The sequence below is a fragment of the Corvus brachyrhynchos genome, unplaced genomic scaffold, assembly GCF_000691975.1.
Source record: "Corvus brachyrhynchos isolate BGI_N302 unplaced genomic scaffold, ASM69197v1 scaffold114, whole genome shotgun sequence".
NCBI classification, from domain to species: Eukaryota; Metazoa; Chordata; class Aves; order Passeriformes; family Corvidae; genus Corvus; species Corvus brachyrhynchos.
The window spans coordinates 3,885,206-3,902,203 of NW_008238337.1; the positions used below are offsets into that span (position 1 = coordinate 3,885,206).

Genomic DNA, 16,998 nt, shown 5'->3' on the forward strand with positions numbered 1-16,998 from the left:
TGCCTTCAGCACCTTCCTTTGCCCTGAGTGCTGGATTGCCCTGGCTCAGCTGGGACAGTATTAAACCACAGCAAGGTCAGGGAGCTGGGACAGATTTGGGGCTGATTTTGGGGCAGTTTGAGCTTTTGGAGGAGTTTCTTTTTTGGCCTTTAAAATGCTTGAATGCTCTGTAAATCAACAAACCCCTCAGTAGGGATTTATTCCTTCCTCTCCAGGCTGCTGAAGGTCAAACCTGAGGAACGCCTGACCATTGAGGGGGTGTTGGACCATCCCTGGCTCAATTCCACGGAGGCCCTGGATAACATCCTGCCCTCTGCCCAGCTGATGATGGACAAGGTCTGACCAGCAGTTCTTTTATCAGGAATATTGCACAGGAGCAGGAGAGCTCTGGGATGGGTGGAGGGCTTTCTCTTATCTGGGGTTATGCAGATAAGGAGCTTCTCTTCTGCGTTAGGAGAGCCTGAGATCTTGGGGAGAAAATGGAACTAAGAATGAAAATGGAAATAAAATGTGAACTTTGGGCTTGAAGGAGATGCTTCCAGATTGGTGGTAACGAGCAGCCACGTGCTGATGGTAGAGAGCAGAGCCTGAGGAATCTTCCATAGGTCTTTCCTCTTTTTTGCCATGTTTTATCCTCACTGCAGCAATGACCTCACTAATTAAACAAATAGTCCTTGTTTCCTTTAACTTCTGCTCAAAGAGGAGTTCAGTCAATCTTGTGAACATGAGAAGGAGATGATCCTTTGTCCTGTTTCCCCTAGGGATATTTTGTCACTGATTTTAGTTCTAACCATGCCTTGCTTCATGCAAACCTGATTTTCTTACACATCTCCAAAATAAATCAGATTTTGGTGCCTCTTTTTTTTCACCCATGGCAAACCCAAGTGCCCCTTTTGTCTTTGCAGGCCATGGTGGCAGGGATCCAACAGGCTCACGCAGAACAACTTGCAAACATGAGAATCCAAGACCTCAAAGTGAGCCTGAAACCCCTTCACTCCGTGAACAACCCGATCCTGCGCAAGCGGAAACTCCTGGGGTAACTCCAAAGCTGGGTTTGAAAGGACAATGTGGAGCCAGCTGGGATGGCTGGAAGATGGCTTTGGGAATGGCACAGGCTTTGGGAATGGCACAGTTTTGATGGTTTAACACACTCCTGGTGTTACTCAGTCAAGTAATAGTGGCACAGTGTGGTTTGTCTGCCAAGATGTGGCAGTGAGGGTTGGAAGGAGGTTGGATACTGTTCCTGTATTAAATGGGATGGTGGGTCACGTGTAAGATAAGGCAAACTGGGACAAAGAATTCCAAGATCTTTTTTCTCATCCTGACATTTATTTACTGAAAAAGTCAGGTAATATCTCTCTCTCTCTCTTTGCTTGAGTTAATCTGAAAAATAGCCTCATGCATTTTAGGATTACCCTTATTTGAAGTAATTTAAAGGAATATTTCTTTTTCTTCATACCTCAAATGGTCTCATAATATAGGACAATAATTGTAATTAACGCTGAACCTGTCTCCCAGTTTCCCAGAGAGGGAAGGAGCTGTGTTATACTGGAGCAGTTACACAACAAGTAACGAGCTTGAGCTGCGCCCAAATTCTAATTATTTCCCCCTTGTTCTTCTGCAGCACCAAGCCAAAGGATGGTGTTTACATCCATGACCCTGAGAATGGAAGCAACGATTCCAACGTGGCTCTGGAGAAGCTGAGAGATGTGATTGCTCAGTGCATTCTACCACAGGCTGGTAAAGGTTGCCACTTTTAAGAACGTTTTATTCCTAAATGTGCAAGACACCGACTTTGGGTCTGTCTGTGTCAGTGGTGAGGAAGGAAAAACAAAACTCCTGGGCAGCCTCTGGGCTGGGATTTGGGTTCATGTGGAATTTTAGTGACGTGCAGAGCTGTTAAAAGAACTTTCAAACAGGAATATTTGGTTTAAAGCCCATTTCCTGGTTTATCTGGGGTGAGCAGGAGTAACTGCCCAGTTTGCTGATCCCTGAGTGAGGCACGAGGCCAAACCTTCCGTGTCCATTTGTTGTCCCAAACAGGAGAGAATGAAGATGAGAAGCTGAATGAAGTGATGCAGGAGGCCTGGAAATACAACAGGGAGTGCAAGTTGCTGCGAGACACCCTGCAGAGCTTCAGCTGGAATGGTGAGAATTCCTGCTCTCCCACAGGGAATGTGGAAACGGGGGAAGCACAGACCTCCTGCTATGGAAATAACCCCAAATTGATTGGATTTGGGCTGATTTAGGTTTTGACACTGTTTCAGCCCTTCTCCCAGAACTGGTGTTCCCAAAATGAGGGTGGAAGTGCTGCTTTGAGATTTCTGTTTGAGGGTCAGGGCTGAGTTTTCAGAGGCAGCAGGAACACGACAGCACAAATGGATCATGATAGAAAAGGAGCAATTTTAAACTGCCAGAGGGCAGGGATAGATGGGATATATGGAAGAAACCCTTCCCTGGGAGGGTGGGGAGGCCCTGGACAGGTTGCCCAGAGAAGCTGTGGCTTCCCCATTCCTGGAAGTCTCCAAGGAGGGGTTGGACTGGGCTTGGAGCAACCTGCAGTAGTGGAAGGTGTCCCTGCCCAGGGAGTGGACTCAGATAACCTTTAAAGTCCTTTCCAACCATTCCAGGATTCTCTGATTCTTTTAGGAATCTCTTCAGCTGTGTTGAGCTGCTTTCCATCCAGCTGTTTATTCCCTCTTTCTGCTGGAGGCTGCTTCTCCCTGTCAGCACAGCAGCTCTTCAGCTCAGCTTGGGTGGGAAGCACAATTAAACCAGGACAGTCACCTTGGGAATGCTCAGGTGGCTCCTGGACAAAAGAGGCTGCCAGAGGTGTCAGCCCCCAGGAGCAGGTGCTGATGGATAGAAGGGTCCAGGGGCATCAGGAAGCTTCACAAGGGCTTGGTCCTGCTTCTTCTCCTGTTCTATTTGCTTGGCTTTAATTTAGGTTTTTAAGTGCTCAATTTTTCCAACAGAACTATGGACCATAATTCCTTTTGGATCCTGTGCTGATGTTGCCCTAAGTCTGTGTGAGGCACTGTTTAATTCCAGCCAGGATTGCTTTCCTCCTTGTGTCTAGCTCCAGCTGATTCCCTGTTTTTTCCCTTCCAGGCAGAGGATTCACAGACAAAGTGGATCGACTAAAACTGGCAGAAATTGTCAAACAAGTGATTGAAGAGCAGACAAACTCCCACGACTCTCAATAGCTGGAGCTTCTTAATCTTATTTTTTTTACCATTTAAGATTTATTCTTTAACTGTAAAAAGTATTTTTATGTAAATTAATAAATCATAATTATTTCATTAAATTTCCATACTGCTTGAAAATGCTGTATAGTTGTAGATACAAAAAAAAAATCATTGGTACTGTAATATTTTTTTAAAACTCAGTTCCTCGAGGTATATATGATCACTTATGTACTGTTAATCATGAGCCCCCTAAATGGGGTGGATTTTATTGTTAAAAACCATTCTTTTTCTTAATAACCAGTTGCAGAAGCTGCCTTTCACCTGCCACATCCAGCCCCTGCAGTGACTGTATGCGAAGGAGAGCCACAGTTTCTCAAGCCCCTGCTCAGTGAGTACTTGAAGCAAGTGCTGTGAAATCCAAATTCACAGCTCCCCTTGGCACCTAAATTCCAGGTCTTTAGGTAGAGAAAAATCAATTCAATACCCTTCAGTTTGGCTTGCTGCCTTGCCCAGGCACCTGAGGCCATGTGCTTGCTGGAATTTTCAGTTCTGAGCAGTGACTCTCTTTTTTTGTCATCTTCCCCATCTCCCTCAGACCTTCTGTAAGGCTTAACCCCCTTTCTTTCTCCTCATCTTCCTCAGAGCTTTTTTAAGGCTGAATCAGCCATTCAGCACAAAACTCTTCTTTTTCTCACCTTGTCCAACAACAGAAGAGAAGAATGTTCAAGTTCTTATGCACAAGTTATTTTAATTTCCATGGTGGGATCTTCTATGGGCCGAGACCAGCCTGGGGTTTGTTTGTGTGGGATCCACCCCTGTATTCCCATTCTTTCCTTCCTAGAAGATCCAAGGCTTGGGTTCAGACCTGTCCTCTTGTTTGGCAGAGCTGCTCCTGGGCAGGCTCCCAGTGCTCTGGGGAACCCTTGGGATCTGTCTCTGGAGCCCAAATTCCCCTCTCTGATGCCTTCAAGCTCCTTCTTGGGGGAGCCACAACTGCAGGGCTGCTCCTTGCCACACATCCTTTGCTGCCTCCCCAGGGCAGGTTCTTACTCTAGTCTGGAACATTGGCTCCAAAAGCTGCTTTTTTTAATCCTGATAAAGCAAACCAATGGGAAGAATCTGTACATAGTTCTAGTTTTCTACCTTTTCTGCTTCTCTTTCTTTCGAGACCGGGCGGAGGCTTTTTATAGAGCTATTTTGGTACCAAACCCGTGCAGACATCGGGTGAGTTTGGTCTGCAGACTGAAGTGCCAACCCAGGGCCATCAGTGACCACTCCTGAACGTTGTTGTCTTTCACAGCTCATCCATTTTTGGGTTTACATTGACAAACCTGAGCCATGAATCTCCCAGTTCTCTCTTATGGAAGTCCAGCCTTGTTCTTTTTTTTGTCTCTTTTCTATACCAAAACTTCCTTGCAGCTTTAGCTGGATGGCAAAGCAGTGTCTGACTCTTTCTATACAATTTTCTAAAGGTGACTTGTTTTTTCTACGTGAAGGAGATGCTTTGTTTCCTGTTCTCTTTTGTCAGCTTTCCTTAATCCTGTGGACAGTTTTCCAATGCCTGATTTATTGCAGGGTAAGAACAGTCCCTGCTTATCCATCCTCTGATGGGAGCAAGGAGTGTTTGTGTGAGCTGGAATTGTACCTCTGACACTAGCTGGAATATTTGTGCACTGACCTGTTGATGAAAACTGAAGAGAATTGGCAAAAATTGAGAGTTTTTGTCATTTCTTGGCTGTACCACCAAGCCCTGTTACGTGCATTTCTGTCCTTATTCTAATTCTAGGTCATGTCTTGAAATGGTTTCATTTTGAACTTGAAATCCATGTTTTTTCTGGGAAACTGAAACTTTCAAGTGTGGCAAATAGAGACAGAAACAAGGAAATCACCTTTGTTTGAATGGCAGAGCAAAAAAATCCCCTCAAAACGCACTTTGTGACTCTGCCCTCCCAGGAGGAAAACCCTCAGGCAGTTTTTTGGGAGCCAGAATTTGTAGGCAGGAAAATGGATCAGATTGGAGGTGCAGTCAGAAGGGAAGGTGGGATCTGATGTGTGTTACAGGATCCCTCCTTTTCTTCATCCCTTAAGTGCTGCTGATCCTGAGGTGGGAACATTTGTACGAATTTCCAAGGGCTTTTGCCATAAGGAACTGCTTTTGATGGATTTACTCTACATTTTCTTGTCTGTGATAAATACGAAGGGGCCTGATCTGAAGCAGAGGGAGGAGGGACAGATTAAGAAAACACAATTTGAAGACTCAAGGTCAAATGGTTTTGTTTTTATGAGAAAGTTGATTTTTTTACTCTTGGAAAAGTTCTGTTTTACATTTCAAAGCTCAGTAACTTTAATGGATCCATTTATGTATTTTCAAGTAGCATTTGGCTTTCTCCTTCCTGTGTTTTGTTATTTTTCAGTTGAAGCAAGTGCAGGACACCTTGTCTTGATTCTCTGAGGTTTGACTTGGTAATAAAGCTACTGATCCTTTATAGCAGACTGTGAATATTGTAAATATCTTGAGCTGGAAGTGTGGGATCAAAGAAGACTTTCTTTGTACAAACACTAAAAAGATGTGGGAAAGTTCTGGAGGTTGGTGGGTTTTGGGTTTTTTTTAGAATTCTATTTAAGTGAAGAAAAATCTCTGAAATCATTTGACCTTTTCAAAATTTTCTGTATATCTGACTTCTCCTGTGACTTGATTATTTGAAGCTTTTCTATATATATACTAAAAATTAGGAGAACCTGATTAGTGAAAGAGCTTTTGATTGGAAATAGCAACATGTCAAAGTTTTGCTGTCATTACTTTTGGATTTTCTTTTGGAAACCAGAGTCTGTCCCCATGTTTAACTCCTGTGTGTTAAAATGTTCTCATTTCTCCTTCTCAGTGTTCCCTGTTAGTTCCTTTTGGATCAGTATTACATTGTAAATATTACCCATCCTGTATATAAATGATTTTACTAAACTCAGAAGTTCCTGGCTGCTTTTGTTTGGTTCCCAAATCCCTGTAGGACAGAAGGGAGAAAGGAGCAAGAGGGAATGGCAGCACAATTCTCCTGCCACCCTGCTTTTCTCTGGAAGTGTCCAGAAGGTGTGGATGCAGCACCTGGGCATGTGGTTAGTGGTGAATGCCATGGTGCTGGGTTAATTTTTGGATTTGATGGTCTTAGAGGGCCTTTCCAGCCTTAAAGATTCCATGATTCCATTATTCTGCCACCCCCTAGCCCCCCATCCCCCCTCCCTTATCCATGGGAATAAGCACTTGAATGAGGCTTTGAGATGAAAGGATGGCAGGAGAGGCTGGATAAATCCCATGGAAGTTGTGGCAACATAACCCAAAATTGCCTTTTTTAAGCCCAGCTTTCCATCAGATGGCAGCAGCCCCTGCCCAGTGCTCCCAGTAGCTGTGGGGTCGGACTGGGCAGTTAGGGAAGGGAGGGATGAGTCCTTCTGTCTTCAGTGACACTGGAAAGGTTCCTTTGGGATGATGATCCTTGCAGGGTCTGGGCTTGGCTGAAGTGGGAGCCCTGCTGGGACTTGGGGCAGGACTGGGGGACACTGGGTGGTGAGAAATGGATCTGCCTTTGTTCCTGCTGGCCCTGTGCTTTTCCAGGGAGCAGGGAGTGCTTCCCCTCACCCTTCTGACCACGGAGCTGGCACTTGGACCCTTCCTGCCTCTGGAAATAGTTTTGTTATCCTTGAGCAGGGCTTGACTTGGTGACAGGAACCAGACACAGCCTTGTCCCAGGAGCACTTCAGGACAAAAGATGGGACAGTTGTGAGGGCTCAGGCTCCTTCCTTGTAAGAGAATTTCCCTCTGTTTGGTGCCTTTGAGGAGTTCTGAGAGGGTTGGGTGGTGAGTGACCCTCGGAGCATCCAGACTGGGAAAGGGAGTGAGGGAACAGTTTCCTGGGAGCACATAAAGCAGCCACCCCAGCTGTGAGCCAAAAGGATTCTCCCATGTCCCAGGAGGATGTGTGGCCCATGGAATGGCTCTTTCCAGCAAGAAAACTCCCCTCAAACAAACACTGCGTGACTGCTGAGCTGCCTGAGGAGCCCTGGGACTGTGTCAGCACCCACTGACAGCTCTGATGGTCCATTAGCAATCCAATCATTGTTTCCCGGGTAATCTTCCATCACTTAGGAAGTCTTAATCCCCTTTTAAACAAATTGCACTGGCTCCACAAACGGGGTCAGTCCCTGGAGGGTGCAGGAGGCTCCTGGGATATGTTTCACATCCTGCTTGCTCCTGCCAGTGCCAGGGCACAGATCCCTTCCTCCCCACAAAATATTTGCCTTTGAACTGGGGCTGGAGAAACACTGAATCATCCACGGGGCTCTTCCATGGGATTTTTGCTGCTAAATTCCAGGCAGCTTTTTGACTGTCTCTCCAGCCTGGGAAGCAGTGCCTGTGGCATCCAAGCTGTGTCCCAAGAGCCAGAGGAGTTCTCCTGCTGGAATGGGGCCTCTCTTTCCTGCTCCAAAGGCTCTTCCTGCTCAGCCTCTTCCAGCTCTCCTGGGGTTGCACAGCCCATGATACAGTTATTCCAAGGAAACTTGGCTCTAAGGCAGGGAAAACCAGCCAGGATCGAGTGTTCTGTATCATTGACAGACGGGGTAAATTACATGACTCAGGCAGAAATATTTTGGAATAAAAAACTTCCCTGTAATACTTCATGACCCCAGAGGGGACATTAAACGTTGGGACTAGAGAATGGGTTCCTGAGGAGGATTTGAAGGACCAGGTGGAAGAAGATGGCTGAAAACCTTGGGTTTATCCTGTAGAACAGCAATATTGAATTGTTTCACTCGGTCTCACGCTGTAGGAGAAAATAAGTAATTGACCAAAACTCCAGGGCCCTTGTGTGACTTACCCAGAGTTTACACAGTTACATTATGTAAGTTAATTACACAAAGCTGGAGTATTTCCTCTTCTTGTAGAACCTGCTATGTGAAGAATTTGGGTTGGACCCAAAAAGTGAAGCTGTTAGAAAATAAAGAGTGTAAAGGTAAAGAGTTGTTTTCAACACAGCTTAAGATCTGGTTTATTTTCTATAGAAAGTTGAGACCTCAGCAAATAATTCATGTGAGCATCCGGAAATGTAAAGAGAGATTCAGACAAAGTCCTGCTCACCTGGTTCATGAGGGATGCTCCACAGAGTCGAAGCAGCTGATTTTTGGGAGTATTGTGGCCGAGCAGGAGGAAGGGAAGGGAAACGTGCAGAAATTCCAGGCAGGTTTTGTCCTGCTTTGCAATTCTTCACTCCCTGCAGTTGGCTCTTAGGGTGGTGCATGTTCTCATGGTTAGAGTGAATTAAAAGGCAGACATTGAAAAATACTCATTTTGCTTTACTGTTAATTTGTAAAAGCAAAGACTTGGAGAAATAAAGTAAAACCTCCTCTGCCCAACCTCCAAGGAGCTGGACCAGGTCTCTGAGCCGTTACATGGGGTTTGCTGCATTTCTAAGGATACTTCCAGGAGGAGAAAGTCTGGACTAAAGATTTACCACGTTGAAAGAATCCCTTTAGAGTCCATAAAATAAATAACTATGTCCACTGAGCGCCTGGCTCTGCCAGCCCCGCTGGAGCTCGGGCTGTGCTGCCCGAGGGACAGTTCCATCCCCGGATAACGAGGAGCTGGAAAGACTCTGCCTCTTTCCTTGCAGGCAGGGCTGCATCAGAGCAGGGTGGAGGAGGAGCCCTCGGTGTCGGGCGGCCCGGCGGGGGCCGTGCTGGAGTAGAACTTTTTCTGGGAGCGCAGGAGCGGGGTCTGGGTGTCCACGTCCCGGAGGGAGCCGCGCTTCAGGGACAGGAACACGTGCTGGGTCCAGCCGTACACCAGGCAGTTCAGGAGCCCCTGGGAAGCCGCGGTGAGAGCCTGGGAGAGAGCACGGGGGAATCAGGGATGCCAGCACTGCACCGTGCTCTGAGATCCCTGGAAAACCTCCCCCTTCCAGCAGGGTTTTATCTTCCGTATGACAGAGAAATCGCGTTGTTATTTTAATAAATGTTTAATGAATATCTAATTAAATATAAATGCCACACAAATATATTTTATATATACTAATATATTAAATAAATATAAGAACTATATAATTTAATAAAATGTCTAACTTCTGCCTCAGGCACAGGAAGGAGCTGGACAAGTGTTGTTAGGGAATCACATTTGGAGATTTAGGAACATAGGGAAAACTCAAAGACATGGGGAAAAAACCCCAGTTTCTGGGGATCCTTTCTAGTCCTATTTGCTACAGTTTCCATGACCACAGAATCATAGACCTTCAAGATCACCAAGTCCAAACATCCACCCAGCACTGTGTTCACCACTAAACTGTTACAGTGCTGGGATTTTGGGCCCTGAGACCTTTTCAAGGCCATGAAAAACATAAACTGCCTAACCAAGACCTTTGCCAAGCAAAAGCACAAACCAGACTTGGGCTCACACAGCAGAGATCCTTGTCCAGCTGCATCCAGCAGGGACTGGATGCAGGGCAGGAGTACTCAAGGTGAGAAGGCAGGAAACAGGAGGATGCAGGGGCAGACATTTACCTGCAGGATCAGCAGAGCCATGTAGATTTTGCTGGTTGTTGAAGCAGTCAATTTCAGTATTCCAAGGAGGACAGCTGTGGAAAGGGATGGATGAGAGGGTGAAGTTAACCCCACCTCTCTGGAGTTGCACAGGGGGATGCTGTGGGAGGAACTCTCTGCTCACCTGGGGCCCAGCAGCAGAAGAAGGCAACGGGGTAGAAAACCACCCGTTGTTCCACCATCTTAATCATGGCCCACTGCTGATCCCCCAGGAATCCTGTGGAGTTCACAAACCTTTTGTACAGACCTCGGGCCTGACTGAGGATAACCTGGAAAAGAACAGGCAAATGTTATTGTTCAGGCTGTGATCTGCTGGGTTCATCCAGGGTGGATCCCAGTCCATCCAACCTTTTCACACAGCACTGAAATCCTGGGGGAGGTATTGCTCTGCACGTGGCCTTTTCTAAATAGAAGACTCTGAATTGATTTTAGAATCATTAAATTGTTTAGGCTGGAAAAATTCTCTTAAGATCAAAGAGTCCAACCATTAATCACCTCTTGCTGACCCACGCAGGAGGTGATCTCTCCTGCCAGGCTCCAAGCCTTCTAAATCCTACTAAATATTTCTGGGATGAGTTGACAGAACACTGGACTCCAGATGGATTTATATGGTGGCACAGTGATATTTTCCCTCCCCTACCACCCTTTCCAAAAGGGAAGCAGCAGCACACAGTTATTCCCCTGCCCTATTTACCAAGAGCACGGAGTAAGCAGTGGATTCACACTGAGAGCAGGGTTGGATGGGATATTGGGAACAAATCCTTCCAAGGAAAGCTGTGGCTGCCCCATCCCTGGAAGTGTCCAAGGCCAGGTCGGACAGGGCTTGAAGCAACCTGGGATAGCGGAAGGTGTCTGCGCACATGGGAGGGGTGGCACTGGGTGAGCTTAAGATGCCTTCCCACCCAAACCATTCCAGGATTCCATGACTGCCTGGCCTGTGGTGCCATGCCAGGACTACACAAGGACCAGCCTTACCAGGATGGCTACGAAGCTGATGAGGAAGGAGATGAGGAAGACGCCAATGCTGTAGAAATGCATCGCGCGGCAAACGGAGCCGCTCAGACTCTGGGGCTCGCTGGGGGGCTCGGCCATCTCCGTGTGCATCAGGAGACACCTGTGGGGACACAGGGAAGAGCCTGAGCTCCTGCCCACCCCCAGCAGCCCTGGGGCTGTGAGAGGAAGGGAGGAAGCTCACCCGTGCTTCTGGCTGAAGTTCTGGTAGCAATTACTGCTGTTACCCAGGCAAAACACCGGCACCATGAGGAGCAAAGGGATCAGGCTGAGAGGAGAAAGGACAGCACAGTCATGGGTTATTGCACTGCTCCACTTGGGCACTGCTTGGTTTTTCTCCCATCACTACAGAGCACTTTAAAGTTGTTTTTATTGGCAGTGCTCTGGAAAAGTATTTTATCAGCTTTACCAACATTGGTGCTTTCATTTGTGAGGGCTAATCATTGGTAAAGGGAAACCTTCTGGAAAACCACATCCAGTTAATAAAGTTATCATTAACTTGGTTGAAAAAACCTCTTACTCTGCATTCATGTGGTCACTGCTGTTAAAGATGAGCTTCACAGCTTTTAGTAAAACTTGCTTCAAAACAAGTAGGAAACAGAGATCAGGACACTGCAGTTTACCAAATCCACATCCTCCTGCCAGGGAGAATTAACTCTTCATTTACCAAATCCACACTCTCCCACTAGGGAGAATGAATTCTTACCTTGACAAGATCGTTGCTATTCGGCCAACACAACTTGCATAATCTACAACCTGCAAAATCCAAAAATCCTAATGAAATTACCATTTTTCTACAGCCCCTGGTTCACAGCAAGCAGCTTCCAGGGAGCATTTCAGCAGCTGAGGGGGATCTGCCCAGCCTGCTGCTCTTGAACTTCCAGATGGAACAGCTGGGATAGGAAGGTTGCTGTGCACAGCAAATGTCTGGGGAAGCTGTGTAGGGCAGTGGAGATTATGGGTTTGTTTGGAAGAGCTGCATAAGGAAGGTGCCATCTTGCAGGAATACCTGGGAACCCACATCCTGGTCACGGCAGTGGTGGTGCCTCCCTGTTCAGGTGTGAGGGAGGAAACAACTGCAAGGATTTTGGTCACGGGGTGTGTGAAGTGTTTGCTCAGCCTGCAATGCAGGGAGAGTTTTCCTGAGTGTTGTGTCCTTGTCCCTCAGTTCCCAGCCTTTACACCAGTCCCACATCAGTCCCACTCGCCTGGGGAGGCACCCTGAAGAGGTTCTGGTTGTATTTCACCTTTAGGTCCATGTACAGGTGCCAGGTGTAGTTGACAGTGTAGAGGAAAGAGGCCACGTAGAATATCTGAGAAATTAAAACAGCATTTCAGTCCTGGAATAACAATTCCTGTAGCATGTTTAGCTCCTCCCAAATCCCATGGAACAGAGGCAGGATGATGAACACCTGCCAAAGGTGAGGGTCCCTGCACAGCCCCTGTGCTCACATCCAGCTGGGAAGAGCCAGGTTGGAGAGAGATTCCCACTTTAAACTGCACAAAAGCAGCTTCACTTTGGCCTCAGACAGGAGACAGGAAAACTAATGACAGCAGGACTATCTTAGAAATAAAAATCTTTGTGATCTGGCTCATTTTTTTGGCTCAGAGCCTGGCAGTGAGGGTTTCAGAGGCACTTGGACCCTCTCAATGCTATGTCCATTAGGAAACACAGCACAGATGTGACATTTAGATTTGGTTCTTGCATAATGAGCTCTCTACGAAGAGAATTCACGGAAACAGAAAACAATTGGATACTTCAAGAGGAATGTGAGGGCAGGTATTCTCTGCCCTCAGCTTGAGTTAACATCCCAAAAACCCCTTTCTTCCTCCACAGGAAAAAGAAGAGAAAGGATAGAGCACACTGAGAGTTTCATAGCCTTTGCTTCCAGCTTGAGATGAGACCAATTATCTAAAACTTCCTATAAACCCCCCCGAATCTTTTTCACATTTGTTTCCAAATCCATGCTTGCTCCAGGCTGCCTAATCACATGTACATGCATGTGCTGTGTTTGTCACAGGAAACACAAACTTCAGTGGTAAAGGCAAAGAGGAAGGGCTGGACAAAGGATTTTTTTTTTTCCTGGGCCATTCCTATCCTTTGCCAAAAAGATAAGGAGCACACGTTTGCCACCCTGATATCATCCACGGCTGGGAAAGTGGTCACTAAACAAACTCGGCCTCCTTCACTGAGGTTGCGAATGCTCCTGGCTGGCTCAAGAGGCCGAGTCCAAGGGCTGCCACAAGAATATTGCAGTGACTTTCCAGCTCATTAAATGAGCTTTAATGAGAGGTTGTTGCCCTTTTCCAACTACTTCCAGAGAAGGCCAAAACAGAACACAAGGATCGTTCCCTTGCACTTCAGGACGCCTGGGAGAGGCTCATGTAATGTCAGCGCTGCCTTCTGGAACAGGGACCCAAATGCCACTTGTGAAGGTGCCAGCAGGAGGGGCAGGGAATTCTGCTCTCCCGAGCCCCAGCTTTGGGGCTGGGGACAGTCCTGCAGCACTGCCCACAAGGAGATAAAGCAGAGACACAAGAATCCCTCATTATCCCACTTGTGTGGCTCCCATTGTGCTCCCCAGCATGAACAGAGCCTGCCAGGACATTATTAGGCCACTGGAACTGAACTGGAAGAATGTAGGGGAGTTGTGCAATTATAACCACAATCTGGACTTGATTATTGCAATGCAGGAGGAGGTGAGAATGAGGGACAGCAAAGGGAGCAGTATTTACATTCATAGCAATCAAAGCTCTGGGGCTGAAACAGGGAAAATCCAAGAAACAAAGGAATCTCCTCCTTTATGACACAGTTTGGACATTGGGCAGCTCCATCCACTGCAACATCAGCCCATGGTGACAAATAATGGCAAACAGCCTGAATAAAGCAAAATATTGTCCTGCTCTTAAGGCAGTGCCTTGAGATATCACAGGGACTGCAGTGTAAGCCTCTCCAAAGGCTGCAAACTCCACTGCTGGGCTGTCTCTGCCCGTCCTCACCTCGGCACATCCGACACCCTCTTAGTGTTGGTGTGCAGAAAAGCCACAGGTGTTTGTGAGACACCCAGAAACACAGTGAGATATTTATTTACTCATGTCATCAGCTTACAGATCCCTTCTGCTCTGCAGAAGCTGCTGGTTCAACCTGTTACTGGCTCCTTCTTACGCACAAGGTGTTCTCACCTCTCAAGGGCACTGAAAGGTGCTGGGTGAGGAGGTCCTGCACTGTCACGTGCCCTGGGAGAAAGGTTGCTACGGAAAAGGCTCAGTTTGTTTTAATTTCTCCCAGAGCAAACAGCAGTGACAGCTCTTGCCAGGCACAATCTGGCTCTGCCACCCAGGCAGTCCCTGTGCTGTGGAGAGTGGTGGTGGCACACAGGAGAGGAGCCAGGGGACACTGGCTGAGCTCAGGGTGTGACTGCACACTCCACCACAAGCCCTGTTCTGGAAGAACTGGCCCAAGGCCAGCTCTGCCCAGCCAGCATGAAAAGAAAGATCCTACCTTGTCCTATCCTGCGTTGGTGTCCCTGAGAAGCACAGCCACAGGCTAGAAAAGTGAGGGCAGAAAAGAGCCAGAAGTGCAGGGGAGCTGAGAAATTATGGGCATATTGTCCATATCCAACCTATTTCTCCTCCAGCAGTGCAAATTGCCTTCTCCAGGCCTTATAAGGATCACACCAGCATCAAGAACTGTCCCCCAGGGACAGTTCCCCAAGGAAAACAGCTCAGGGACACCCTCAGTCCTGCTTGCTCCTTCCACCTCCCAGTTCTGAAAGCCTCTTCCGAGCTCTCCTCATTTTTCCCTGTACCATCACCTTGAAGACATCTTTGATGTTGTTCTGCATCATTCCCAAGTGGCCAAGTTACCCACACCTCACTGTTTCATCTCTCAACATGAACATATTGTGGAGCCTCCAGAGCAGCACAGCAGAGCTGGAGAGGCCAGAGATGAGCTTGGGATGAAACAGCTGCTCTCACCACCCTCAGCAACACATTTGTACCTCCAAAACCAGCTGCTGAAACAAGCCTGGGCTGCAGAGGCCATCCCCAGACACACAACAGCAGGAACAATTCCATCCTGCACCTGCAGCTACTTCCCTGCCCTCTCTGAGGCACATGGAGATCCTTTCCAGCTTTGGATGCTGCTGCTCCATGAGGACATTCAGTTCCCAGTTGTGGGTACCACCACACTCTCATGGAGCTGCCTGAGCCTACACATCAAGACTTCCAAAAGCCCCTTGCTCTTCCCAGCCATGTCCTTTAAAAGGAAATAATTAATTCCAGGGATCATCACTTATGAACCCCCCCAGGCCCAAGCTCAGCTGGACCCTGCAGAGATTTTTGAGAGCCAATATTTCCAAAGTCTGGTATTGAAACGGGAACTGAGTGAGGCAACAGCAAACTGTCAGGAAAACAGTGCTCACTCACCCTACTCCAACTGGTCCCCAGCACATGGAATCAGTTAGAAAGCAGCTCAGTCAATGGGACTCAGGCTGAGCTTGTGCTGATGGAGGATCCTTGGGAAGAGCAAGAACTGGGATGTTCATGTGAGTAATTTAAGTCTGAGCTCAAGCAAGTCACAGAATGTGTCTGTTCCTGCCCAGGCTGGAGGAAGCATGAAGAGGAATAGAAAAGCTGCTACGTGAGAGCAGAGAGATCCATGGGCACGAATCCAATGGGAAAGAGATCAAGCCCCATCTGCTCATTTCACACAAACAACCACAAAATCCCACCTTTTCTTTTCCTCTCACACACCAGAGGACCCTAAACCCCAGTATCATCATCTCCCTTTTCCACACAAAGCCAAGGGACCTGCTAAAGCCTGTCTAGAAACAGCCCCCACAGCCACGCTCTGATCACTCAGCGAGGTTAATTACGACAAATTATGAGGTTAATTATGGAATGTGGAGCCAAGGCCACTCACCTGTCCTGTGGCCTGCAGGTTGTAGCAGATGAGGTCCTGCTGGGAGGTGGGTGAGCTGTAGAGCAGGGCCCCAGCCAGCCAGCACATGCCCAGGAACAAGTCCGAGAGGCTCAGGTAGAAAAGTGGACGCACCTGGAAAAGGAAAAAGGCTCAGCAGGTGTGAGTGGAGTCACAACCCTCCCACACCCCCCCACAGCTGCAGTTTTACCCCGTTATCAGACATAAAGATATTAAATACAGTCTTTTACAGGCTTTTCTGCAGGTGAGGAAAATATTTCAATAGAAAACAGTATCCCGCTGCAAAGTTATTTTGAAAGCCTTAATTGAGGGTAAGTGGGGGATAAGTGGCACTTGGTGGAGGGATGATTTTACCCTCAGGGATGCACTGTGACAATATTTCTGAGACCATTCAATTAATCTGCAGCAAACCCTGAGAGCTTCAAGGAAAAAAAGTCTCCTCTACTTTCACAGCCAAGCGAGTTCAAAGGAAAGGTACTAGGTGAAAAATTTTCAACATTTACTCATGAATATCATCGTTGTTTTCGGCGATTTAACATTACTACACCAATTGTAGCAGAAAGGTTAATTGTGCTCAGACATCAATACCAGGTTATCTGGTGTTATCTGAACACTGTCACCCCCCAGCTCTTCTGGTGACACAACTCTCCTTGCAGGCAAAATCCACGTGGATTTGTGCTCTCAGGAGCTGTTCCATGCACATACTCTGCTCTAACCACCACTTCTGCTACAGGATCCAAGAGCAGCATCAAAACTTATAGAAAATATCCCAAATACCCATAATGTAAAATTTTGCAGAACGGGACTGGTTGGCAGGGAGAAGAGACATCATGTTTTAAATAAACTCACAGAGAAATCAAACTTTTGGTAAACACAAACCCTTCCTCAGGTCTGGAATGATTTGAAACAAACATTTTTCTATGTGTTCCATGTCATTTCAGCTGGTGACTAAGGCTGGGTGACTGCCACAGCTGGGTTTGTTTTACACGCTGGATTAATTTCCACTGAGAGCCATTAGTCTCTGCTGCATCTTGCTGGCAAGGAGTCACGTCTCCTTTAACAACAGTTTCCAGCCCATTTCCAGTTTGCACACACTGGCCAGGACTGTAAACATTGCAGGAAAACATTTGTGCAAAATTCTGGCCAACATTTTCATTGTTATTGGGAGAGCAGAGACTCTGGAAAAGCGGTCAAATTACCCACATTCTTAATTGAAGCTTTTCGTACCTCATTTTCAGCATCCAGGAGAGAAAATTATGCTGTTTTTCTTTCCCT

General features: G+C 47.1%; 2 protein-coding genes across 5 annotated transcripts in view; one reads left to right on the forward strand and one right to left on the reverse strand.

The window, feature by feature from the left end:
- The window catches only part of MAPKAPK5 (mitogen-activated protein kinase-activated protein kinase 5), a 21,449-nt gene extending 15,295 nt beyond the window's left edge, over positions 1-6,154 (forward strand). For 2 of the 4 annotated variants that reach the window (XM_017734851.1, XM_017734852.1), the window contains 5 exons: positions 216-336; positions 906-1,036; positions 1,625-1,746; positions 2,044-2,148; positions 3,112-3,301. In XM_017734851.1, coding sequence (XP_017590340.1) covers positions 216-336; positions 906-1,036; positions 1,625-1,746; positions 2,044-2,148; positions 3,112-3,206 — 574 coding nt within the window. In that variant the 3' untranslated portion in view covers positions 3,207-3,301. Of the gene's footprint in view, positions 1-215; positions 337-905; positions 1,037-1,624; positions 1,747-2,043; positions 2,149-3,111 lie in introns of all 4 variants that reach the window. The other 2 variants (XM_008634060.2, XM_008634061.2) reach the window with 2 other exon arrangements.
- Positions 6,155-8,199: 2,045 nt separating this feature from the next.
- TMEM116 (transmembrane protein 116) overlaps positions 8,200-16,998 on the reverse strand; it is a 12,074-nt gene continuing 3,275 nt past the window's right edge. The window contains exons 3-10 of the mRNA XM_017734853.1: positions 15,706-15,837; positions 11,990-12,094; positions 11,488-11,537; positions 10,966-11,049; positions 10,746-10,884; positions 9,895-10,039; positions 9,732-9,805; positions 8,200-9,060 (exon numbers count right to left, since the gene is read on the reverse strand). Coding sequence (XP_017590342.1) covers positions 8,860-9,060; positions 9,732-9,805; positions 9,895-10,039; positions 10,746-10,884; positions 10,966-11,049; positions 11,488-11,537; positions 11,990-12,094; positions 15,706-15,837 — 930 coding nt within the window. The 3' untranslated portion in view covers positions 8,200-8,859. The remainder of the gene's footprint in view (positions 9,061-9,731; positions 9,806-9,894; positions 10,040-10,745; positions 10,885-10,965; positions 11,050-11,487; positions 11,538-11,989; positions 12,095-15,705; positions 15,838-16,998) is intronic.